The sequence below is a fragment of the Chironomus tepperi genome, unplaced genomic scaffold (assembly GCF_022539635.2).
Source record: "Chironomus tepperi strain 1889 unplaced genomic scaffold, CSIRO-AGI_Ctep_v1 contig_100, whole genome shotgun sequence".
In the NCBI taxonomy this organism is placed as follows: Eukaryota; Metazoa; Arthropoda; class Insecta; order Diptera; family Chironomidae; genus Chironomus; species Chironomus tepperi.
In genome coordinates this window covers 131,631-158,646 of record NW_027226222.1, presented here as the reverse complement: position 1 = coordinate 158,646, position 27,016 = coordinate 131,631, and the positions used below count along the sequence as shown (strand labels likewise).

General features: G+C 31.5%; 6 protein-coding genes across 6 annotated transcripts; 2 read left to right on the top strand and 4 right to left on the bottom strand.

Annotated features, from left to right (window-relative positions):
* Positions 1 to 36: 36 nt before the first annotated feature.
* On the bottom strand, positions 37 to 4,515 carry LOC139087154 (eukaryotic translation initiation factor 2-alpha kinase-like). Its single transcript, XM_070635880.1, has 4 exons — positions 4,132 to 4,515; positions 1,348 to 3,874; positions 752 to 1,126; positions 37 to 677 (listed from the first exon to the last, which is right to left on the bottom strand). The coding sequence occupies exons 1-4, from the start codon at positions 4,347 to 4,349 to the stop codon at positions 495 to 497; spliced, it is 3,303 nt and encodes a 1,100-aa protein (XP_070491981.1). The 5' UTR covers positions 4,350 to 4,515; the 3' UTR covers positions 37 to 494.
* Positions 4,516 to 5,376: 861 nt separating this feature from the next.
* On the bottom strand, positions 5,377 to 6,952 carry LOC139087286 (guanine nucleotide-exchange factor SEC12). Its single transcript, XM_070636056.1, has 3 exons — positions 6,785 to 6,952; positions 5,584 to 6,719; positions 5,377 to 5,520 (listed from the first exon to the last, which is right to left on the bottom strand). The coding sequence occupies exons 1-3, from the start codon at positions 6,868 to 6,870 to the stop codon at positions 5,435 to 5,437; spliced, it is 1,308 nt and encodes a 435-aa protein (XP_070492157.1). The 5' UTR covers positions 6,871 to 6,952; the 3' UTR covers positions 5,377 to 5,434.
* Positions 6,953 to 7,058: 106 nt separating this feature from the next.
* On the top strand, positions 7,059 to 11,707 carry pygo (pygopus family PHD finger). Its single transcript, XM_070635988.1, has 4 exons — positions 7,059 to 7,290; positions 7,483 to 8,296; positions 8,360 to 9,104; positions 9,177 to 11,707. The coding sequence occupies exons 2-4, from the start codon at positions 7,675 to 7,677 to the stop codon at positions 9,295 to 9,297; spliced, it is 1,488 nt and encodes a 495-aa protein (XP_070492089.1). The 5' UTR covers positions 7,059 to 7,290; positions 7,483 to 7,674; the 3' UTR covers positions 9,298 to 11,707.
* A 397-nt stretch (positions 11,708 to 12,104) lies between these two features.
* LOC139087284 (tubulin polyglutamylase ttll6-like) lies at positions 12,105 to 17,903 on the bottom strand. The gene is made up of 8 exons (XM_070636055.1): positions 17,262 to 17,903; positions 16,866 to 16,925; positions 14,545 to 14,794; positions 14,355 to 14,476; positions 14,028 to 14,285; positions 13,464 to 13,932; positions 12,630 to 13,169; positions 12,105 to 12,569 (listed from the first exon to the last, which is right to left on the bottom strand). Exons 1-8 carry the CDS (start codon positions 17,555 to 17,557, stop codon positions 12,105 to 12,107), a joined length of 2,460 nt encoding a protein of 819 aa, XP_070492156.1. The 5' UTR covers positions 17,558 to 17,903.
* Positions 17,904 to 22,734: 4,831 nt separating this feature from the next.
* On the top strand, positions 22,735 to 24,220 carry Zip88E (Zinc/iron regulated transporter-related protein 88E). Its single transcript, XM_070635957.1, has 3 exons — positions 22,735 to 22,864; positions 22,954 to 23,232; positions 23,296 to 24,220. The coding sequence occupies exons 2-3, from the start codon at positions 23,047 to 23,049 to the stop codon at positions 24,100 to 24,102; spliced, it is 993 nt and encodes a 330-aa protein (XP_070492058.1). The 5' UTR covers positions 22,735 to 22,864; positions 22,954 to 23,046; the 3' UTR covers positions 24,103 to 24,220.
* Positions 24,221 to 24,660: 440 nt separating this feature from the next.
* Positions 24,661 to 26,153, bottom strand: LOC139087205 (uncharacterized). The gene is made up of 2 exons (XM_070635956.1): positions 25,854 to 26,153; positions 24,661 to 25,709 (listed from the first exon to the last, which is right to left on the bottom strand). Exons 1-2 carry the CDS (start codon positions 26,021 to 26,023, stop codon positions 24,671 to 24,673), a joined length of 1,209 nt encoding a protein of 402 aa, XP_070492057.1. The 5' UTR covers positions 26,024 to 26,153; the 3' UTR covers positions 24,661 to 24,670.
* Positions 26,154 to 27,016: the final 863 nt, after the last annotated feature.

The following is a 27,016-nucleotide window of genomic DNA, read 5'->3' as shown; positions in this document are numbered from 1 at the left end:
CGGTCCTTGAGAGAGGCTTTGTTCATTCGGTTTAGGTATTTTTTATCAAAGTTTTTCTTTTTATTCGTAATTTATATTCAATTTTCTTGATAATACAAACATTATACTTATTAATTAAGCTATAAAGTTGATAATCAATTAACATCTATAAATCTTATAGAACTTAATGTTTTTAATTGTTAAGGAAATCACATACTTAGGTCCATCATCTCAATGGGAAAGAAGTATCATAAAAGTTATGATAGCAGTTTCATAGTTTTATTTTTAATTAAATTAACTTTTAAAGTATAATAGAAAATGAACGATTGAAGACTAAAAGGAAATACTTCATACATACTACAAATTTAATGTTAAACTCAGTAAAAGAAATGCTACGAAAATGCTCTCGAAAGAGTAATGTAATTAACATTTATCATGATTATCAATATGATATTTTAAGACTAATCAATAAGTGTAAAAAAATATTTTAGAATAAAACTTTTGAGGATGATGAACTATTTTGCACTTAAATTATTAATCGATCTATGACTATCTCGTCGTCTTGCGGGCAATTCAAAATGCCATTCCGAACTCACTTGATCCTCTTCTTGCTTGTTTAATGGAGGTCTTGCACGAATTCCATAAGTCGTTGGTCTTTCTTCCGGCTTCTTTGACAACATCAATTTAAGTAGTTCAAACTAATTTAATTAAAAGGAAATAAAGTCATGTTAAAGCATGTTGAAATCCATCCTAAATATTTCATGTTTCTTACCTCATTCTTGTAATTTTCAACAAATTCATCAGGATACTTTTGATTCTTAATATTTTGAAGCACTTTATACCTTTCTGTTTCAGTATGGAAGAAATTAAGAAGCTCAAAGAAAATTAATCCTAATGAATAAATATCCACTTTGTAATTGTAGGCAAATCCTTTTGCTTGTTCAGGGGACATATAAAGTGACGTTCCTACTCGTTGTGTATGTTTCTTATGACCAATGACTGTAAAATCTACATCGAAGCTTGTTAATGAATTAGAGTTTGATGATGATGAGGTAAGAGGATCCATAGGTTGTTCTGCCATGTCAGTGACTAAACCAAAATCACCAATTTTAATTTGACCGTCCAATGCAAAGAATATGTTACTGGGCTGTGAAAAGTAAATTAAATTCAAGATAAGTAAAGTGAAAGTTATTATAATATAATAAATAATTAGAACTGTAGGTGTTACTGAATAATGCGAGAAATAACACTTGTAAACACACTTGGTGAATGAATCACATCAAATATTTCTTTTCGACTTACTTATCGACACCTAAATTTATATTTAGTCTAAATTAAAATATTTTTACTAAAATGTATTTTCCGTACTTTTAAATCACGATGAATGAGACCCTTAAGATGAACATAATGAACAGCCTGGATTATTTGGTTCCAAATCTCCACAGTTTCTGAATTTCGTGACTTTAAGTCGTTCTCTTTGAGCCAATCTTTTAAGCATGTCTTCATGCATAGTTGCATTTGTATGTACAGATACATTTTCACTGGACTTCCAACAGCTGAATTCAATTTTTTTGGCAAAACATTTGTACTAGATGCTAAATCCAATGACAGATTGCGACGATGACCTTTTTTCGCAGCATCATTACGTGTACTTTGAGAAACACTTGTTTCATCAGTAATTGAGATCACATGGCTTGCGTCAGGAGAAGCTTTAGATTTAATATCTGCTGTTGTCGATTGGGACAATTCTTTAAATTCAATTGCGAATGACTCATCACCTAAATTAAGCCTATTGCTTTTCGTTTCACTGTTATCATTTGTGTCTGCTTTGAACTGTATAAATGAACATGAATCATCATTAGTCTTATCGTCATCAGGTATCTTAACATCGTCAAAATCCAAAAAGCTTTTATTTTGAAGATTCATTAAATAGCTGCTGTTACTATTATTTGTTATCATACCATTGAGTATGAATTTATGCGATGCCATTTTGCTTCCAGTTGGAACTGAAAATCCTTTCGATTCTTCTGTTGGTGATGGAGAATCGATTGTAATTGATGTCGAGCATATATCTCGACTGAAGATTTCCTTATCTTTAGCTTCTTGCCATCCTTTCGGCGGTTGTTCTACCCAGGCATGAAAATATCTTACAATATTCTTATGTTCACAATTAGCTAAAGTTTTCACTTCACGAAGAACTCGTTCTCTTGATTCTTGCTTACTTGGAAGCAATATTCTTTTGATAGCATAATGACAGTCATCCAATTTATTTCGAACTTCAAAGACAACACCAAAACCGCCTTTTCCTAGGCATCGCATTAAATCGAAATCTTCTAAAAATCTAGAAGAATAGTTATCTTCATTTGATGCTGCTGATTCCGATATGCTTCTCATTTTTTGAGCCTCATGACGAAGAATTTCTATTTCTTGCTGTTGCTTTTTCAACTGTTCTTCTTCTTCGTCATAATCAATTGCCTCTTTAGCTATAGGAACAAAAACGACTTCTCTTTCACTACGTTTATTCTGATTTCTAAGGATAAAGTTGACAACAAAAGCTGTTGTTAAAGCAATCACAACAATTTCCTTCCAATAATACCATAATGATAATCGAACTGGATACATGCCAAGATTTTGAAATGTTATGTTGTCAACATCTTGTGGTGTTTCATTTGTTGTCTTAATTTTTTTATGTGGTGTCTTTCCATTAGAGCATTGGGTCGAATGATTGACATCTTTTTCTGAGAAAAAATAATATCCTCGTCCTTCACCATAATGAGAACCATGGAGCACTAATTGAGCGTTCACTTTATCATCAATTGCTATTAGTTCTTGCGATTGCTTTGGATAATTTTTATTATTTTCGTCCTTTTCTTCAAACTTTGACACTAAATCAATTAAAGCATTATTAGCAGCTGGAATTGGTTTGAATGGTATTTTTGGAAGTCTATTTTCACTTGTTGCTAAATTATTTTGCAAATTTTCATACTTGAAATGCTCAATTGAAGATTTCATCATGTCTGATTCTTGTATATACAATTGATGTTGAAACATCCCTAAATATAATGCTGGTGATAATTTTGATTCACCAAATGCTTTAATGAAGACATCACTTGAATGGTCTTCCCATAACCATCTTGTGTTTGCAAAAAGATCAACACTATACAAAACATTTTCAACATTTGATCGAAAGACACTAACAATTGGCGAATCAAATTTGTATTGCCATAAAGTATGTCTTGGGTTTTTCTTGCTGTATGCACAAATAATTCCTTCGGGAACAATAACTCGTAATTCAGTGTCTAAGATGAGATCATTTAATTGCTCGCTTTCAGGACTTTTTGATTGCTGTCGACAATTGTCACTTAATGCAACTTGCATTTCATGATGTCCAATTGAAAAATTCCAACGTTCACTTCCAGTTCTAGGCTCATTTGCACGAACAGTTTGTGTATGTCTTTTAACAACTAAAATATCGTCAAGTAAAGGATCATGTGTTGTCTTAGAAGAGTCCTTTTTGTCCACAGTATCGCTGAAATTCTTACTGATTCCCATCGATTGCTCATAAATGATTTGACCGTTTCTGCAATTTACTCCATAAGTCCTTACTTCTTGTCCACCAGAAATTACCATATCATCACTAAACTTGAATGATGATTTTAATAAATCTTCGGCTCTAACTGGAATTGCTTCAATAGAATCACCATCAAATTTGTAAATTCCACCGCTCAAGCTTGGAATCATACGAACATATTTTCCCTGACTTGACATTTCCAAGCGATGAATTGATGATGACAGTAAATCGCCTGGCTCAGTAATGAAATTCCAAACCACATCTCCATTTTTTGTTAAGTCCAATGCCGTAACTCCGCCATCAAGCGTGGAAATGAAAAGAAGCCTGTGAGTTGGAAGTAAAATTAAAAATTAATTTGAAATCATTTGAAATGTTGCGAAATTTCTCTTCTTTTCTAGTTCCTTCATTTAGTACCAAAAGAGATGATATTCATGTCATAAACAATATAAAATTACGTGTTATCATGAGTAAAAGAACAACTTTATAAATATATTTTAGATAACGTGAAAAATAAACGGACGACCTTGAATTGTTGTTTCTTTTTCTCATGAGAAAATTAATTTTAATTAATTTTTACGCACCTTTTGCTTGATTCGCGATTTTTAATCAAATTCTCATCGCAATATGAGATCCCTTCTACTCTTCCTTCATTCTCATCACCGTACTGATGAGTGGATTGTACAATTTCATCAGCATATATACTTCTAACATATAATAAGCCCAAAACAATAATCGGTAAAATAAAACACTTTTTGGGATTTTCTAAATTTAATTGATTTATAACTGATAATACACTCATTTTCCTACACTTCACTCATCTCTCTAGCATTATTTTGGCAGTATGAAAGAGCCGCAACACTCATTTAAACCTGAATTATAAATGAAAAATACTTTGATACAATTTTCTTGCTATATTTTTGTTTTTCATGGAACAAAGTTTTTGAATGATGTGTACCAATCACCGCCGTTTCTAACCTCTTTTAGAATAATCCAATTATTTTGTTTCGTCTAATTTTCATCAAGTGAATTTTGCAAAAGCATCTGATACTGATAACACATTTTATGCATTAAAAAGATGTTTAATTAAAATATTTATTCAGAATTAGTCTTTTCATTAAGTCGTTAATTCTTAAATATAGTTATAAATTATGACAATAGTTGATTCCGCAATTTCTCGGCCAAACTCGTGGGTACGCAACTTTTTTGTTTTTAAATCGAATGTTGATCAAATTTAATTCATTAATATCCATCTTCCAGTACATTGACAATACAAGAATCTATATCTGAACAGAATTCCCCAATAAGATACAGCTAGGATATTAATAATAAGCATAAGACACTTGTTTCTTATAGCATTATTTGTATACAGAAATCATCTGATTACCAATTTCGTAAATCTCTCAAAAAAATCATAATATTGAATCATAAATGAGATTATTCCGTGCACTTTGGACGTCTTTTAAATTGGGAGATAGTGTGAAGGAAATAAGAGTAATTAATCAGCATCATTTAGACGCATTTTCATCTTTAACATGTGATTCTAATAAGATTCATAAAGGCGGTCAAAAATCGTTTGTCAATGGAGCTTTTCTCAATAGTATCATAGCAGGAATGATGGGAAGTAAATTGCCGGGTGATGGAACAATTGTCATCTCTCAGAACTTTTCATTTCCAGCAAAATGTTATGTTGACATCCCAATAGAATTTAATATTGAACTTGTGGAGGTAAGGAAAATTATTAAAGCTAGATATAAATGTATCCAAAATGATGTTATAGTTTTCGAAGGAGACGCCAAATTGATAATGAATAAAGGAACTTAATATACTTAAGATTAATAAGTAATAAAATTTATTTAAAACTTTTTGCATCAGTCACAAAACAATTTAAATTTGGAAATAGGAACACAACAAAAATGTGAGAAACAGAATGACGACTATGAGAATTATTGCAGCCCAAGCAGGTAAAGTATCTGAAATGAAAAAAAAAATTTTTCATGAATAATTAATTAAACTTTTAAAAATCAATAACTTACGTCTATACTGTAAGCTATGGATGCAAATTCGATTATCAACAGAATATGAAACAACAGATGCTTCTGTGTCGCTGGATATTGGTGGTGCATCTTTGTTCAGGACAGGAATAAATTCAAGACCAGTTACAAACATTGAATGGGCATTAGGAACATATAGAACTTGTTGTAAACTAAATGCTATATAAATCATGACAGAGCCAGTAAACATGGTTCCAACAGCAAGGAATCTTCCGTCATCACGAACTGACAGTGCTGAAAGACTTTCATCAATTGGAACAATATTATTCAACCGACCAGTTTCAATGTTCCATTGCTGTAAAAACCCTCGTTGCTTTCCAGCTTTCTGCAGTGGATTAGAAATTGTAAAAAGTCTATACTTGTCAGGATTGCCCTCAATTGTAGCATATCGACACCTCTTGTATAAATATTTAACATTTTCTGGTGGTGTCCACTGAAGTTTCATTACTTCACGTCCATTGCTTACTGACCAAACAGCAGCAACTCCATCTTTAGCAATTGATATTACATGCTTACTATCAGGACTAAAATCGATATCGTCCAATTCTTTTTGATGAGCTTGAATGTCATGCAATGGTGTCATTCGAGGAAAATTCCATACCCGAACGTGACCATCTAATCCGCCTGTAGCCATAAATTTTCCATTCATACTTATTCTTACGACTCTTTGTAAAGGCTCGCGTTCAAAGAAATCAGTTTGAATTGAATCTCCAGGTTTAATTTCAAAATATACCCGTTTCATTTGTTTCCCACTCGAATCAGTAGAAGTCGATGATGTTTTCGGTGTATCTTGACTTGTCGATTCTGTACGTCTTCTTTGTCGGACTTCAGCTGAAGATTCTCGTCTATTTGTCGTTGTGGCATTTTCTTTTGGTGGAATTTGTCCTACTTTCGGTGTAACTATAAACATTTGACTGTGACTTTCTTGTCCAGCAACTAGCACTGTCTTTTTATCCATTATTTTCATTGACATATTCATCACTGCTCGAGATCCAGTCTCATGTCTTTGTATTTCTTCCGCCACAAAAAATTTACCATTATGATATAGTTCGTAGATCTCAAATCCATTTGCGACACCCGTTTTTGCGGAACCTCCACCACCAGCAACTAACAAATGTCTAGTTATTGGATAATTGGATTATTAATAGTCAAGTTTAATAACAAGGAATAATTCAAGTCTTACCTGCTAGTTAGCATTTCTGCTGCGTACAGAGGAAAATTGACTTTGGCTAGAAGGCAATCTGTAACCATATTTTTCTTAGATCCCATTACGATTAAAGTAATAAATATTAGTTTAAATTAAATTTTATGATTTTTGTAATGTTGGAATTTTTTTGAGAAAGTTTTACTACGACATACCCCTTATTTTTAAAAATACTAAGGGGTATAAAGGAATTGAATGTAAAATTATGTGTAACGTATAAAAAAAATTCAAATCTTAAAGAAAAAATAAATTTTTTTAGAAGCTTAAAAATCATAAATGTTGTAAAAAGTGATCACAATAAATGAAATTAACTAAGAAATTATCGGAAAATCGTGAAGAAAGTATGACAATTTGTCATTAAAATGTTCAAAACAGTCAGATTGATAGTATAAGGAGAAAAAATTCATAGAGCAACAAAAGTTATTTTCATTTCTTTTTATGCCGTATAATTTGTTGCTTTATAATATTATAATAAGAACATAAATGTAAGTTTTAATTCATTTTATTGTATAATAATCAGTAAATTTGTTAAATCACGTTTAGATTTGATTGAAAACGCATAATATTTTAATTTACTGGATGTTTTGATTTATGCTTAAAACGTCAAATCAAACTTCCAGAGATACACGTTCAAAATCCAATAAAACATTTAACAATCTATTCCAATTCTATTTTAGGATCAAAATGACTGCTACTTTACAATTGAATATTAATTAGGAAAAGAAACATCCAGCAAGTGATATATATAAATCTTGGGAATAGAAAATCAGCCTCATTGATTGTAGATCCACACAACCTTTGGTATCACTAGTGGCGTCAAGATTAAATCGAAAGACGCGCCAAGCAGAATTTCAAAAAAAGAAAAAAGTATGAACAATTTGGGTATGGCAAGAAATCCCGACATGTATCATCGAGGAGGACCGCCAATGTGCCCAGCAGATTTTAAGCCACCAACAGAAACACAAATGCCTAGCGCACCAACCAATCCAAAAAAGCGAAGGAAAACTAATGCAAATGCAGCAAATAATGCAATACAACCAACACCACCTCCTACGCCAGCAGATTTACTTCCTCCTCCTTTAAGCGGATATGGAGATACTATAATTGCGTCTAATCCATTCGATGATACTCCACCACAAACGAGCTCAATGAGTTCAATGAATCACATGCATATGAATCATCATCCTCATATGCCTTATAATCATCATATGGGCGGGCCACCAATGCGTGGTATGTCACCAATGATGATGGGAGGACCTCCTCATTTAGGTCCAGGAATGAATCCAATGAATCCACATATGAATAATCGAGGCGGAATGTCACCAATGGCTCAAATGGGCGGATTAAGTCCGATGGGTCCAAACTCTATGTCACCTATGAGTGGTGGAATGCCTTCTGTTATGGGACGATCAATGTCAGGAAGTCCGCTTAGTGGCCCTCAAATGCTTCAACCGTTAGGATCACCAATGAATACGATTAGTAGTCCTCTAGGTATGATTTCTTTAAATTTAAGTAGAAACAATTTTAACATGACATTCTAACTTGCTTTTACAGGAAGCGGTCCAGGTCCAAATATGAATAACGGTCCCCCTTTAGGTAATCATCCGATGCACAGTCCTTCTATGCCGCCAGGAAATAGAATGAATGGAATGCCAATAAATGTAAATCCTCCTCAACAATCGCCACATCATCCAATGAACATGCCTCCACTACAGAATATGAATCCGATTAATTCGGGGCCAAATATGATGAACAATAACAACAATCCTAATCTTAGTAATCAAATTAATAGTAATAATAGTAGTAATGGACCTCCAGTGACGGCAAACATCAATAACTCTCCAACGACGCCTCATCATGGTCCGAACAATAGCAATAACAATTTACCTGGAAGCAATAATGGACCATCAAATCTAGGGAATCCAGCTAATTCAAATAGTTCAAATATGAATCCAAACAATCAAATGATTCATCCAGGCAACATGGGAGGTAATATGGGAAATATGGGACCGAATATGGGCAATGTACAAGGCATGGGACAAAATATGGGAAATCCAATGATGGGAAATAATCCCAATATGCCAGGAATGCAAGGAAGCGGACAAATGTCAATGTTTCCAGGACATAAACCAATGCCTGTAAGTGCCGGAAAAGTATATCCTGCCGATACGCCAATGGTCTTCAATCCTCAAAATCCCAATGCACCGCCAATATACCCATGTGGCGTTTGCCATAAAGAAGTACATGACAATGATCAAGGACTTTTATGTGAATCTGGTTGCAATTTTTGGTTTCATCGGTAAGATCCTTCATAATTTCATTTCCTTTAACATCTTTTTAAAATGTGATTTTTTATCTCTCTGTTTTGCAGCACATGCAGTGGATTAACAGAGGCAGCGTATCAATTAATTCACTTTGAAGTTTATGCTGAATGGTGTTGTGATAAGTGCCTCGCATCAAAAAATATTCCTATGGTGAAGTTCAAACCATAGAATTTAATGTTTCAGTAAAGTGCATAAATTAAGTGATTACATAATTTGACTCAAGTGAAACTTTTAAATAAAAGAAGTAATAATAATGATTATTATTATGTTAATAAGAAATATTGAAAGTGACACAAACTAAGAATAAAAGAGATGATTATAGTGGATTTAAAGAAATGGACATCGAAAGAAAGAGGAAGAAAGATTTTTTAAGAAATGATTAAATGCCTTACAAATGTTGAAATTATGCAAAAATCATTACATATATTGGATGATGAATTAATTAGTGAGTTAAAATGAAAAGAAAACAAATGTCTTGGTATATAGAATAATGATAAGCTGTACATTACGGAACGCTTTAATGAGTTTTGGCTGGATGAATCTGGATGAGATGAGGAGAAAATCTTGTGTATGGAGATTTTTTTTATTAATTTTATTATTACAAGATTGGTTTTAAGTAAACTAAATTTTATACCTAATTAACTATTCTTCTGTTTTTAACCATTTTGGACATAGAAATTTTAACTATACTGTCAGTAGATTTCATTTTTTTACATAAAGCAAATTAAATATATTTTCGTTGGAACTTTTTACTCAAAATAGATTTCATAATTTTTTATGATGGATATACTATTTGATGCTAAAAATTCTTGTCCCACTTGTTCTCAAAATCTAAATTACATCTTGTTATTTAAGCTACGGCAGCCGATTTTGTCGGTTTGAAATATTTTTTGACAGCAATTTTAAGCAGCAGATAATGTATAATCCGTCACTTTCACATACTGACTGGAATTGTAAATTGAAACTTTTATAAACTATGAAATGAGAAAAAAATACTTTAGTGATGATGAACTACAGTAGTAAAGAAATTGACGACTATGTATCATGTTTTCAAGATACAGATTTATGTTATTATTATTAAAGCAAGTATTAATTAGAACTGTCCAATTTTAATGAGATTATCGAGATGAGAAATGACTTTTTCCGTATTTTGATCATTTACAGATAATAATCTTATCTCTCTAACATTATGAAAGGAGCAGTGCTTCTTTTACAAGAAGAATATTAAAACCAATTTAATTTTTTTCAAATCATCATCACAACTAAAAATAAAATTGTATAAATGTTGCCATATTATTTAGTTTTTCTGATGAAAATATTAATCCTTTTTTCACAACAAAAAATCAAAGTTCTTTTTTGAAGAAAACCTTTTGAGGAAACGAATGAAAATTATTGATTAAGAAAATTATAATGAGATGATGCAAAAGTTGACATATTCTTTAATTCCCCTTGTGAACACAGAACCATTAGAACTGATCATTAGCTTGTCTTTAGTTGTAACGTATTTTAGTTCACTCGGGTTCCATTCATGTGTTCAATTCACTTCAGAATTGTATAATGCCGTATGATGAATTCAGATAGAATTTGTGGCACAATGGTGCTGTTTGCCTCGTCCATAAAAAATATTAATAGCAGACCTGCTTATATGATGGTAGAAACGTTTGACCAAGATCAATTTTTTTTTTTGGCTTGCTGAGGATAATTTTATTGATCAGGATATTTAGATCCTTTAATTTGTTAAAACTATGATCACTTAGATATGCATGATCTTTGAAAAAAGAATATATCAAGAATAATTAGGCATCTAACTATCTTGATCTTGACAAAAGGCATCAGTAGACCTGATTGAGAAAGAATCTTTATAGATTCTATGATCTATGTGTTTCCTAGACAACACTACAAAAATGAGTCGTTGAATCTTTAATGATGTGCACCTTTAAGATATTTCCAAAATTGCATATTCACGAGTTGAAATTTTATACTTTAAAGTATATCATCATACCTATCTAAATTGATAAAAAACGAGTCCATGAAAATGAAGCGAAGAAAAATTCTATGTCAACCTTTTCGCATTAAGTTAAATAATGTAAGAGGAAGGAGTACATCTTAAAAATTATCTATATCGGAAATTGCTTCCATAAAAAATGAAAGTGTAAAAATGCTTCTGCATATATACAGTGCTTTTTTTTATTCATCACATTAGAGAAGAGGATACGAAATTTTTTTCGAAGAGTATTTTGAGCAGTTATTGAAAATTCTGTGATGTATGAGAGACATCATCAAAAAAAGAAGGAAAATGTTTATTGATTATCCATTAGAAGTTTTGTTTTGCATAACATGTTAACATAAGACGAAAAATATAGTAAAATTCAATCTTGCTCATGTATAAAGTCATGCAGTGAAAAAAGGACATCCAAAAATTGTAGAAGACAAAAGTTTTAATGATAGTCAAAGCATTGTAAAAAATAAGGCTTGTTCATTTTTTGTGTATGGAAAAAAGGTTCTAGTTATTTCAAGAAAAGATGAAGAAACTGCAAGCAACACAAGAAATATTTTAATAAAAATTTTAAAAAATTAATTCATTTTTTTTTATACTTTTAATAGTTTTATAGGGTCAAGATTGGATGTGGATCAACAGTTTTGTCTGTAAATGTATTTTACATACCCGTAATGATCTACGTAGACAATAGACGATTGATTCAATGATATCCGGATCTTAATCTCAGCTCAATCAATTGAATTCAGACCTTATCATTAGGGCATTTGCAGCATCATATTCCATTAAACGCACCTGCAGTAAAAATGGGTCGAAATCAACCGTCGCTGCGCCTTCAAAGATAGCGGTACCCTAGCAAATCAGCAGTGCTGTTAGAGAACAAAACTTTTTTAAATAAGGAAATAGCTTCAATATAGTCATTTTACTTCCATTTTATTACTGTAATTTATTTAAATATCATTTTTCATAAAAATTATTGCTAGATAATCTTGTCTGTAATTTGTTGTCTCGCTTCTATATTGTGCCTTCTGATAACATTTGTAACTTGTCTGGCGAGTTGAGCTTTATTGGTTCCGCCATGTGTCTTGCTTGGCGCTAAACATGGCAATTGTGGTCGAATTACAACTGGAACTTCTGAACAATTTATCAAGTTGTTCATGTGGCCCATTATACTAGAACTTTCGTTACTACTTTGTGCATTGGTACTTGGATTTGTGGAATTTGTGGCAGTTTCATTTTCGATCAAAGTATTTAAATTTGTTGGCATTGAAATTGGTAATGACGATTTACTAAACTTGGAATTTTTTGATTGAGCTGGTGGCAAAGATCCTAAAACTGGTAGACTATTGGACATTTCATTGGCTATTGTTTTTGCAAAGAGATCTTTATATTTCCGACGGTCAGAATCTGTGATTAAATTTGCTTTATGGAAATTGACGTATATCTGTAATGAAATTTTCCTTATAATTTAGAAGAATAGATTATCGAGATTTAAGGAACTTACATTTTGTAACAACCCAACACTCTTGACAAGATATTCACGTTGTGCCATAGAAGCAAATCTTTCTCGTTCGTCATGCTCAATTACATCATCAGGTTTAAAGTAATTTCTTTTATTCTTTTTTGCCTTTTTCTTCCTTACAATCTCATCTCCTTCACCTAAAGTTTTTGAATACCGAAAATGTCTCAAAATTGCTTGATTGTGCTTAAATTTTTCCTCCAATTCAATTCGTTGCTGCTTTGCACATTCTTCTCTCCTCTTACTTGCTGCCGTTTCTGAATAAACTGACAATTGATTCTGCTGAACGTAAAACTTTTGATAACGAGTATACTCATTATAACATGGCATTATTCGTCGAAATCCACCGAGATGTGTATCTTCCCATGCTATTTGTTGTGACCAACTATTATGCTTATCAAGGTAAACGTCAGATTGAGAATCATCATCATCGTCCTTATTAACTGTATTATTATTACTGTCTTTTGTATCCTTTATCCTTTGCAGCAAACGATCACGTATACGTTTACGGTCTTCTTCAAGAACCTACATAATACAAAGAAGAATATGTTTAAGTCTGTTATGAATATTTCAACGGTTATTTTATATTTAAATAGTATATAACTGCAATTAGTTGCTTTCCCCTTTTATAGTTGTTATTCCCCTTCATAAACATATTTAGTCTGAATTAGAATTTCATAGAATAAACATCTCATTTATCAAATTCGAAAGGAAGTTCTTGTTATTATACTTATCAATAAATATGTAAGTATTGAGTTTCACACTCCAACAACATAAAGATTGGACGTCATAACCCAACTAAATCTAATCAGTCATTACCTTCTTCCTAATATCCTGTGTAAGATTCAATATCACAAAAGTATCTCGAATCAATTGCTCCTTGACCTCCTTGTCGACTTGCTCATTGGTATGAAAACTAGGCGAGTGATTAACTTCTAGGATGAAAGGTCTCATTTTTGAATCAATCAGTATATCCATTCCGAGCAATTCAAAGCACGCTTGAACCATGTCGTGAGAAGGAAAACATGCATTATAATTATGTTTTAACATTGGCAGTGCACTTAGCACAGTTTTGATAATGACATCATCAATATTTGACCATAATTCAGCGACGTCATATCCTTCATTCGCCAAAATTCGATTAAGTGTTGAAATTTTCCGTTTGGTGCCAACTTCATCATCCGTTGAATACATTCTGCTATGTTTATTTACAGAATAGTTTGTTAAATGCATAAACATATTTCCGGAATTGTAATCAGATGGCTCACGATATTTCGTTGTTGCAAACCTATATCATTTTAATCCAAGTAGAAACCAAAAAAAAAGAGTTTAATCGTGATAAAAGGAAATTACATTTAAAAAAATGAGCAAGCATTACTATACCTTGCTAATCCTTCATTATAAACGAATATACGAAGTGGATCTAAAGATGTAATGAGACAGTATACACGAAGATCAAATTTATAGCCATCGATTAGTAATGGCTTATTAAGATAAACTTGACATATCATTCTCTCATTGATTTTTACTTCCTTCAAATTCTTTGTCAACCAAATTCCTCGACCTTGCGATCCTTGATCTGGCTTTATAATAAATGTTTTATTTTTGTATTGACGACTGTACTGAATCGCATCACCCAGGCTAATGTGTAAGAAGAAAGCGAAACAATGGAATTGACATAAAATTAGGCAACAAAAAACATGAACTTACTCAGCGGGAAAGCACCAAGATTTTGGAAAAATATTGTAGTCATTTGGAAAAAGTTTCAACATGCGATTCAAGTTCCTCGCGAGCAAGTCTTTACGACATATTTCAAACATTCCGGGAAAATGCTTAATTAATAGGAAATGAACAATTAATTAAATTCTTTAGAGGACTGTTAAGTTGTACAACTGCTTACATTGATTTTCTGAAATCGTCTCATCTCACGACAAAAGTCCACAGCAACAAGTGAATCGGTCCAACATAAATTCCACATATCATTTTCTTGCTTTCGAGAATTTGCTAATCTTAATTCGTAATTAAATTCCACTAGGGATTTGTTTGGTACTTGAATATTATTTGGACGGACAATTTTGTATCCTAATGATTTCGCGACTCTTGTGATGCAATCGTATCGACAGTTAAGGATCCAAATTGAGACTGGTGGTCTGTAAAATTAGAATGTATGAAGATGATAGCTCTAATACGAATGAAGCAGGAAATTATAATAAAAATAAAGCCAGCAACAGTGGTAAACAGGCAAAAGCTAAACATGCATGTGAATAATGGAAGTATTAAAATTTAGTTCCATTTGGAGCATTGGTGGATAAAGCGCATTTTTCAAACGATATCTATAAATTTTATTGCTCGATATTTTAGATTCATGACAACCTGAAACATGAGATTTTTATGCGTACTTATGCATGATTCTCATGTTTAAAGTCAAGGTTGTTTTAGCTGTTACCTTAATTTTTAACCTAGATTTGCATATTCATTCACAAATATCCAACAGCTTCAATTAACAACTGAGATTTATTTTTAAGTCAAATTTCGATATGTGAATCAGACAGACATAATAACAGGTCAAAAACATATTGATCTTTTTTGAAAAATGCGCTGAATATATTCTAATCCATTCTAATAAATGTGTTGTTATGGTGCAAGTTATTATATGCATAATACACGTGACTATTTCGTTCCTTAAATCAACTTTCGTTTTTATGTATTGAAAATTCTGTCTGTAAGGAATTTTGATTGCGTCGTGTATTTGCGTATATTAAACTTCTAACTACATATATTGTAGTTCATGCATTTCTAATGGTAATCAAGGTGAATTTATTGACAACAAATAACACAGATTGCGTACAGAATGGGGTTGTTGCACAGGCATTTCAGGGCTAAAAGAAGTGAAATTCTAACAATTTTCTTTTGTGGTTAAAAATGCCATACAATTATCTAGTTTAAATGTTTACAAGCTAAATTATAAAGAAAAGGAAATTGGCACAGGAAGTATTCAGTAATAACGGATAAAAATATTAATTTAATTCATTAATTCCATAAAGTCATGCAACTCTATTTTCTATAAAATATGCTTTTTCTCTCCTTTTTTGCTATGTAATCATGCTTTTTTCATCCAGCAAATCATGCAAATAGCTTAACAATTCTATTTAATAGTGACAAGTCATATGATTACGAGGAATTGATAATGAATGTCCCAAAAACCCAATTGTATAATAATTTGAATAGTAAATTACAAAACTTTTAAAAGGACTACGTCAGATATTGCTCATTAGATTAATGGAATTTGATAGAGCAAAAAGACAAAAGCTCGAGTCATCAATGACGTCCAACATTTAAAGTTTGAGTCGCGAAAGTTTCAAAATACCAAAAATTGACATAATGAGCCGTGACACAAAATAAGATTTTCCACCACTGATTTACATATCACTTATGTATAAAATGTAAAAAGTGTAAAAACCAAAGAGCTTTTTATAGTTTATATGAGGGCTTAGACGAAAAAACAGTTCCATTTTCTAAAATCACTCAAAAGTTTAAAAAACGACTTCTGTTAAATAATCTGAGTATCAAAACACAAAAAGGCAACATAAATACAGCCTCTAGTTCTATTCCAGTTCATTAATTAACAAATTAAGCTATTAATTTTAATTTTTTTCGAATTTTTGTGAATATTTTTGTTGTTGTAAACTCCGAAAAATTTGTATGGAAAAATTCAAAATTTTCTTAACGCTTTTACAAAAAATTATTAATTTAACTACTTTAAACCAGTTTTTGACTAACTTTTGATATTTTGCATTGTATAGAATTAAAAAATGAATAAGTACGACTAATTTTTGTACCTTAGAACTCGTTATTCATAAAATTACAAGCATTTTTGTCCGAAAATTCAAATTAAGTAACAAATTTTCAGTGTCAGAAATCGAGTTTGTTTTCTAAATTTCGGCTTAATTATAGTGTTTTATTTAACATATTATACATCAAAATGTTCGTTTTTTAGAACTATACAAGATAGATTATTTAAATATTACCCTAAATATCCAGGAAAAGAGAAAAAAGCCAATTACATCACATTTCTGACACTGAATTTTCGAACGACTAAGCCCATGACTAAAATCTTCTGACTTCATATATGAATTAAAGATGTTAAGGATATGATTTCATTATCAATCCCTCATAGGTGGAATGATAAAAGCAAAATGAAGCACCAATGAGGCCCCTTACTTATTCTTTTTCCGTCGCCTAAAATCCTGATGATGTTTGGCATAATTATATCTGATTTGTCTGCAAATGGAAGAAAGAGGTTGTAGGTGGCCAGACTAATAATCTTTAAAATTTTTAGGGGATGTATGAATGAGATGAAATTGTATAAAAATGAATTGAAATTTTGTTCCATAAAAATTTTCATTCTTTATTTCGGTAATATTTGATGTTGTTAAAGAGATATATAGAGAGAGATAGTAGTGGGTACCTAGTATTAAAAAAATCACATCCAGGTCAATAATAAGAACAGAAGGATTACAATAATGAAAAAAATTAGATCAATGCTCTAGATTTCAATATTATAGACGTTATATACACAGACACATACAACATAAATACAACATTTAGTTCACTCACCTAGCTGATGGAACTTGACGAAATTCACGATTTTCATTATTTTCACTTTCAGGCTCGCATAAAACAGTGAAAGCTTTTTTATTGAGTTTCATTAATCCATTCCCAATATCGTGACGTGCACTAATGTTCCAATTACTGAAATTATCACTCATCATACTGTTGTTATTGATATTTGTTGTCTCAGCTACTGATTCAATCGTTGAGTCGGATAGATCGCAAGAATTATCACAGTTGGTTGTCTTATCACTGTTAACATTATTATTTAACAAATTTGATAAATTACCAGCAAATCTCATCGTAAATTATTTCGCCTTTACAAACAAATCGATACAATATTACGAATCCTTCCGTATGTCACTACCGGTATTGGGGTTCCCTTACTCGAAATTTTATTTATTTTATTTTTATATTCGTTAGGCAAAAAATTTTGAAGTGGAACAAATCAATCAACAACCCTTTTTAAGCTGTATCGTTGTTATATTGGAAAAATACTACAATGAAGTTATTGCCGAAACTATGAATGAATTCTCTTCTATATTTGAAACTAAACCAAATTATTTTTAAGCACACTTTTGCGGAATGTTATTTTTCACTCTTTTATGCTCTCTGCTGGGTGCCAATAGACACTCTTAAGACACAAACTAATTTTATCACTAAGCAATTGATTCACTTCTCATTTAATAATTAAGAATCAATTAATGAGCTTTCACTAAGCATTAAATCCAGCAAAAATGCGCTTCTGTTTTCCTCGTAAGGATAATTTTGAAAATTAATTTTATCGTATTGTGAAATAATTTTTTCCTTTGTGCAGAACAAGGAATTTACTTGCTGTTGTATACACACCAAAAAATCTACTGCTGATCCTACTAAATAAAGTTCGTCTGAGTTTTGCGTCGAAAAATTTTCACCAAAAAAAGTTAAATTTGAATACAAAAATTTTTTTTCACTAGTTTGCTATGATCTTGGCCCTTTTGAGCTTGATTTTGATACGATGCATGGACTAGTTAAGTTAATGTTGAAATATATTAATCAAAAACACTTTAGCACGCTGCTACACACGACATAGGGGCGAATTAATAATGCATAATTCATGAATGCTACTGATTAAAGAAGTAATTTCCATTAGCTTAAAAAAGGAAAATCAGCTTTTATGACACTAATAATCATTTGCCCTTGTGCATAAAATTATAATATTCCTAAACAGCACAACTTGTACTACTTTACTCCTTTCTCGTTTGGTTTATTTTTGTTATATTCCTAAGTCCTTGAATCCATTATCCCAATTTTCCATTTATACTTTCAGACACGCAGAAATCACAAACTTTTGGACTCAGTTTTAGTTCTTCTTTTGCGACTTTCTCGAGCAACCGCCAAACATTAACTGAAAGCTCTCTCATTCTTTTTGATAATTTTTTTTATTGTTTGCCGACTTTCTAGCAATTCATTCAGCTATTGAAAAATCTTTTCCTTCTTTTTTCATAGTTCGCTTTTAGTTTTCATTCAAACTAACAGCAAAAAAAAGAGAATGAGAACAAGAACAGCCAGACATCAAGCATAAATGCATGAATTGAATGAAGGAAAAAATATATCCATAAGTAGGAGGTGGAGTTGCTTTGATTGTTTGCAACATAAAAAAGAGGACTGAGGGAAGAGCAATGAATTTCTGTTTCTGTTTATTTCTATGCACTATAAGCTAGGCATAAAAGTTTCAACTTTTCGTTGTTTCTTGTTTTTTATTTTTTCTATTTTGAAAAGGGATGAAAACATGCATATGAAAAGCTTTTAAGGTATCATTATGCTTATAGGTTGGAATTAAGTCTATTGCTAGAAATTATTTAATCCATATTTGTGTCTGAGCATAGAGTAATCTAGAGTATTGAGCCATGTATAGACAAGTCTGTCAGTGCGAGAGAAATGCCTATGTGGTTGAGTGGATGTGCAACAGACTAGATATTTGATATGATGTAAATTCTATTTTAGCCATCTCTACATAGAGTGTGATCAATATGACAAGGATGTCCAAAATATTACTGCGTCAGGTCTTTAAGACATCCTCAGGTCTCTGTATTGTGCAGAGTTTCTAATTGGATTAGAATCTAATGTAAACCGTCAGTCGAAAAGATATAGATCAGTGTTGTTCAAACTGTGTACCGTCAAATATTTTTGTGCCATAAACCGTATGCGGTTGTTGGTTTCGGTGGTGGCTTATTACCGTGGTGAGTCGTGATACAAAAAAGTTTGGATAGAACTGAACTTGAGATTAGCTTTCTTTTGACTTGTTCTAATGGATTGTAACATATTTTCATTCGCACGAGGATTATATTCATCCCTTGCTCATAATGTTTTATGTTGCTTAAAAAAGTTATAATTGTACAGGCTCAAATAAAAACTTTCATGCTGATATTTTATTTTAGCTTCTTCTACATTTCCCTTGTTGATTTAAATGAGGTAAAATGGAATTAAATACAAATAATTTGTAAGCTTATAGGAGGGCAATGAAATAGCTTAAAATAGTAACCAAACTTTTAAGTTTCGTTTTTATACAGTTCTGAATAAAATACCTAAAACAAATAAATTCTCTGTAATGGTAGTGAAAAACTAAATATTTTTTGTCCCCTTTTTAGGCAGTTATGCAATAAAAATTTTCATTTTTTCTATTAATCGAAGTGTGCCATGAATAAATTTTTGAAATTCAATTTAAATTTTCCTCACTTCAACAAGGTATTACTTCCTACCTCTAATTTTTGCATGCATCAACAAGTATTTTTCGCGTTAAATTCACATGTACGATACTACTTTAAAATACTACATTTCCTCCTACAAGTACATATATTCTCTCTACATGCATACATATATGCTTTACTTTATTTATAATCGCATGCTCAATTTCATTAAATTCTTTTGTTTTTCCAATTTTTCCACCCTTCACTAGGAAGTCAATTGTCTCTAAATTATCTACCCTGTGCAATTTGTTGTTACTTAGTCTACAATGTATAGATAACATTGTTTTATTGGCATTTGTTAGTACGTACGTAAACAATCATGAGTAAATTTTCGTAGTACAAATGAAAGTGCAATATAGACGACTCCCCAATTTATATCATTTGATTTCCTTCATAAAACACTTTGACGTAATGACAATGCTTCATAGTAATACTTTGAATTGTTAGAGTTTGCTCTTTTTTGCTTCCGGCGTTTATTTTGGACATAGGAAAATTATTTTTATGAAATTATAATAATGACAGAACTTTCAATTTCAAAAATATTCACGTTATTACTGTCAGTTCCAACAGTGATTGTTCACGTCAGACACCTTTTTGCTTTTAATGTTAAAAATTATAGCTTCAATTATTCATTCTATTCTGAGTGGATTTTTTCAACGGAATACTTCTTCAATTTTCTCAGATTTTTAAACCTTTTTTTAACAATTTAAACCACTTAGTTGGTATAACGATCATTTGAGATTTAAATAATATTTATTGTTCATAGTTCAAAACCCCTTTTCTTATAAAATGTTCAGTCTGATTTTGAAATCGGATAAATAAACATTTCATTTATTTATAAATCCATGAGGAAGTCGTTTTAATTAAACTACAGTTATAAAAAATACTAAACAAGTCATAATTCCGTCGTCCTGATGCTGACCTATTAATCGACTTGTTTCAATCGGGTGTTATTTCTGATTTGATCTTTGCCATTAATATCCATCGGTAATAATTAACTTAATTACTATATTATGCGAACAGTACACTAAGGCTTGAATGCAGTTAAAGCATAATTATTTTGATAATTGGTGCAAGGGAGCGAAAGGATAGACAAACATAAAATTTATCTGTCTTGATCGTTTCTCTTTCATAAAATTTTATTCTTACTTTCTTAATTTGATTTATTAGAACTGCAAGCATTTTATTGTATACATGCGATATGAAATGTTGAATTATGGGAATTATCACAACTGTGTGTAATGATTAAAAAAAGCAGGCTTCAGAACGAGTTATGTCAAGGAAAAAAAAAGTTGCATAAAAGTTTTGTTTCCATTTCTTTTTAGAAAACGCGAGTTTTTTACTTTTTTAAACGGTGATATAAATAGCAGTCAGTGAAAAAGCTTTACATCTATTAAGTGAGTGAGCTTTCGGTGACACTTTTCTCTAGGCTGGAATCAAAACGTATCGTCTAGTCTCTTCACTCGATAGATGAAACTCCAACCCAAGTTAGTTTCCCTAAGGGAGTCAGACTGTCCCCTCACTTCCTGTTTCTAGCTTAGCCTCTGCTAATGTGTCCTTTACCCCAAAGTAATCGGCTCTTTCCTTCTAATGATCTACAAATTGGTGATTTTTGAACTAGTTTTCATTTCTTACAAATTTTTTATAAAATTTCTCAGGACTTTAAACTCTTACCATCAAAAAAATATGGACATCATAAAATGCGCTTCAAACTTCCTTGACATGATTCCTCTACAGTATTCCTTGGTTTGAAAATTTAAGCATTAAATATGGCAATTTGAATGTTTGCGCTTGATTGCGGTATGCATAAATAAAAAGTGTACTTAAGATTATCCAATGCTTTTTATTCAGCATAAATAAGACAAGGCGATTCATGAGTTAAACTTAAAGCACTCATCCTGATAATAATACTTAACATAAATAAACTCATTACCTTTTATTTATGAGAAAAATGTGTAAAATAATTCATGACTGCAGGTGAAAATGTTGAAAGACATGCGATTCACGAATTTGCAATATGCTTCATTAAAAATTATTTTTTGTCTAGTCGAAATTATTTTTGCTTTATCAAAAATATGGCAATCATCAGAAGAGTTGATTTATGTAGACAATTTAATGAAGGAATTGTTTTGTGATGATAATAAAGATTGAAAATCTAGTGTTGTTTTCAGTACATACAATTTTTCTTATCAAAATTAAGTACTGTGAACGTTTATCAGCGTATTACAACCAATATGTACTCAATTATTACTGAAAGGCTAAGGTTCGAATACTCATGACTATTTTGAGTGATGTTTCTTATCAGTTTTATGTAGAAATTTATTTTATGAGTAATAAATTTGAATAATAGTGTGATTAATGAACGAATTCATGATTATTCATTGTCTCTAAGACAATTCTGAAGATTTAACGAACTTTTGTTTTTCAAAAATTATGCTGAACAAATTTTTAAATGTTTATTTAACGGTCAAAAAAAGAAATTTTCAAGTCAACATAAAATTTAATTCTTTAGCATAAATATTTTCTTTGAGTGTAACTCATGCTATACGTCATTTTCATAATACATAGAAACATACAAAACAGCTGGTAAAGTCATTTCATTCTTATTCAATCACATGTTTTAAATGTATTGGTGATACTACAGTCATACCTGGAAAATGTGAAACTATTCAATACTAGCTAAGTAAATAAATTTTGTTGTGTTCTATAAAGAACTCTCTGTATTGTTTATTCTCTTTGTTGATTATATTTTTTGTCAGACTGAACGTAAATCATTTAAGTTACTGAGTTAGAAGGAGAAAGACGGAGAATTATTAATTATTTTTACATGTGCTTTAAGTGAATTAGCATTAAAATTTAATTAGTCATAAGATCATTTCGGTAAGAGGCATTTAAATTTTTTGTGCATGATCATTATGAATCATTTGGCATGAATACAGCAATAAAATATTATTATTTCTTTTTGACAGATAAGAAGTGACATCACAGTAATAGCAAGCGAATAATCAAGGGATTTAAATAGTTAGTTGTAGATAACTTAGAATAAAAATCAGACGATCATCATGAGTCCGGAATGGGCTAAAATTGTTACAATGTTGACTCTCGGCTTAGGATCAATGATTATAGGCTTGGTTCCGGCAGCATTTACAAATTATAATCTTCGTCGATCTCCTTTATTACTAACATTCCTTTTATGTTTTGGTGCTGGAATTCTTATGGCAACAAGTTTGGTTCATATGCTTCCGGAAGTAAGTTCCTGTTGATATTTAAAAATTCTCAGTTTATTTTATTTCTTTAATCATTTTAAACAGGTCAGTGAAGATCTTGGACATGGATTTGCTGAAATAGTCTTTTGTATAGGATTTCTTCTCGTATATCTTGCTGACGAGTTGCTTCATTTTTGTTGTGGAGAGGCAATACAACATTCTCATAATCATAATAATTTTGATGAAGAACGAAAATTAATCGTTCCAAATGAATCCTCGACAAGTTCTCAACATCAAGTTGTGCATAACTACGGAAGTAACGAAAATTCTAAGGTAGAAACTTGTGAAGAACATCAGCATCATCATGATGTTGAAGATGAATTAATCAATGAAAGAATTTGTCACACAAGTCATGTAGAACCTTGCAGACAGACTTTAGCTGGAGTGATTGGTATGCTAACAGCATTATCTGTTCATGCATTGATTGAGGGATTAGCCATTGGAATTCAAGATACAACACCTCGAGTTATGATATTATTTACTGCAGTAATTTCACATAAATTTGTCGTTGGCTTTTGTCTTGGTGTTGAGCTATCCGTTAGTGCTGGTGCAACATTTAAGCATCATTTTGCTGCTATTTTCGTTTTCTCCTTCGGGAGTGTTCTTGGTATAGCAATTGGAATGGGATTAGTTGATCTCAATACGGTCGCTGACTCAAAGTTTTTACCTATTTTGCAAGGTATTGCTGGAGGTACATTATTGTATGTAACAGTCTGTGAAGTTTTGCCACGAGAAAAAGCACGGTGGCATCAAAATCGTGTTAATAGAGCAGCTGGTTTATCCCAGCTACTCGCGTTTACAATAGGATTTGCGGTCATGACTGTCTTAAATACTTATATTAAAGATGAATAATGTTTCTTAGTTATAAGTTAATAACAATTGTTGAGATTATTTACATACTCGCTGTTTTTATACCAAAAATACCTATAAGTTAATGTGTTTAGAATAAATCAATTTAAAATCTAAGTTAGCATTGATTTTTATTAAAATATTCAAATAAGAAAAGAAAATCTCGGAAAATGCTTGCCGTAAGAAGTAGTAAAATTATAAGACTTGCATATCCAAATTTGCAAAAATGCACAAAAGTCATTCGATCAATGTCAAATAAAAAGGATGCTGAATCAAAGGAACATGAAGAACTTAAGGAAATGTGGAATGATGAATTTAAGGAATTCAAAATGAAACAACAGAAGTTCCAAGAAAATGACGGACTTCCAATACATCTAAAATGTGGTGCAAGAGATAAGATTTTGTTCTTTACAACAATCATAGCTGCCTTTTTCGGAATTACAAATACAATTGGATTTGTGTACAGCATGTCATGTCCAAAGAAAGACAATCAGGATGTAGATTAAAAAATTAAATTTATTCGTATAAAAATAAATTAAAATAAATAAAAAATACCTTCATTAAAAAATAATTACTCAATGTCTAACTTTAATTCCTTTGCGATTCGATTAATTTCATTGTCAAGTGACTTGTCTTGAATCACACACATGAAGTAATACTTTGTGGAACAATCTTGCCCTGTATAACCGTAGCTAAATAATGATGGATTATATGACAGCCTTAAGCATCTTCCATTGCCTGAAATTTCTGGAAAGTTTGAGCTGATTGTTGGAAGATCTGTTTTTGTTGAATTGTTTGCAGAATTAAGGACTTTTGCTGGAATTTTTGTTACTGCTTCAGTTTTATTAGTTATAGATGTGATATTTGCATTTGGATTGACTGGACGTGCCGATGTTGACCATATCCATAACAATCCAGGATTTAAACCTCCGATCCAAAAGTCATGTCCACGAAACTCTTGATTACTTAAAATGTGTGCAACTACATCTTGGTATTTCTCAATTTTCTCAAATTCAACTAGGATAGCTCCTAAGGATTTACATTTAAGTGCTGCACTTTTCCAATCTACACGATCTTTGACACCAAAATGATAACAGTCAGTGTTTATTTTTGTGAAATTCTTAGGACATAGTTCTGGTTCTATTTTCTGATTATTTCCAGATGTCAAATAATAGACAAGTTGTTCTGTACGTCTTAATCTTTTCTCCATATAATCAACACGATATACCAATTTTTCAATAGCACCAAGAAGATATAAATCTGTTTCCGACACTTCACGTGGCGAATTAAATTGATATTGTCTATGTTGAGCCTGAAGTTTTAAAGGAATTTGTTGCTGTTGCTGTTGATGTTGCATGTTTGGTGGTCCCATCACATTAGCAGTAACTTTTCCGGACACTCCTTCATTTGGCCTTCTTAAATTTGGCTCGGGTTCAACAGCCTCACCAATTCGTCTAGTTAAGTATGCCTCGGATGTTGGTATGTATTTATGATAAGGTTGTTGAGGCTGTTGAAATTGTTGTTGCTGTAAATTTGATGGCGGTCCGTAAAAGTTTGGCGGTGAAACTGTTTGAATTATTCGAGCCTCTCGACCTCGACTCGGTGTCTCTCTGCAAATATATGCAAGATATATTGAGTCATCATTTGTCACGAAAGTGTTACAAAATACAATTATGGTTTTTCCCGTTACCAAGTTTCACTTTTATTCAGTGTCAATTATTTACTTATTTCATACATCACTGATTCGATCTTACCTATTACTTAATGTCCATTCTTCTAACAATGAACTCCAAATTCCATCTGGTTCAGTCCATTCAGCTGGTGAAATGTTGTGACGTTTAGTCACATTCTTTAATTCGTTCTGGACATAGATTCCAAACGTGGGTGTTATAAGTATAACATAAAATATGTTTAGCACATTCATAATCACTTCTAATTTTTATTTACTGATTTATTCAAGTCTTGATTATCATTTGAAATTATATATCCGCTTTCTTACCAACAACAAAAAAAAAAATGAGTTTTAAGCAGTTCAACAGAAAAGGAAAAAATCACTACCTGTATCTTCAGTGGTATAAATATCAATAAAGTTTCTCGCATTTCTCTTTCAATTTTTGCGCATATACTTAACATGCAGCGAGCATTTCATTAAATGATTTAAAAAAAAAAAACTGAGTATAATTTGTGGAATTAAAAAAGAGACACAGAAATACGGAGAGTCTCGAAACCACATTTTTAAGGCGTCTTGTTTACCAACAACTTTCTTTTACACTCATTTCAATTGATGTCTCTTTTGGTTTACACCGCCTTGTATTCAAAGAGGAGAAAATGAAAAGATAACAAGAAGAAATAAGGCATAATTTTTGAGAGAGCAATAAATGTAGACAGACAATGAACAGCAGGTTCAAAGTTCACAATTTTGACCATCTTGTTGATTATCATACTTAAAAATATTAATTAGCGCTTAATAACTCAATCCAGGATAAGGTTGATATATTGAAAAAGATCCAAATCTAGTGACAGCTTTGCATGTTAATGGAAGTACTTAATAATTCATAGCCATTATGAAGAAAAGATGACGAAAATACTTCGCTGTTTGCAGAGTTGTTACTGGGTCGCTCGAAACATTTTCTGAGAAATTTTTCAAGTTTTGTTGTTTTCAATCAACAACACCCGCGCACAATATTAAGGCGCCTGTGCTGCAAGTCTTTTTGTGCCTGTAAAAATGAATTTCTTTGAAAAATGTTTGGCTCATAATAAGTTCAAGTACACCTAGCAACTCTAACTTTTTGGTTCATCACTGTCTTATAAGATCTGATGGAGTTCACATGATAAAGTCTGAAAAAGAATACGGTCTTCAATATATTAAAAGACGGTAGACTTACGTAACATAAATCAAACTTTTTACTTTACTCAT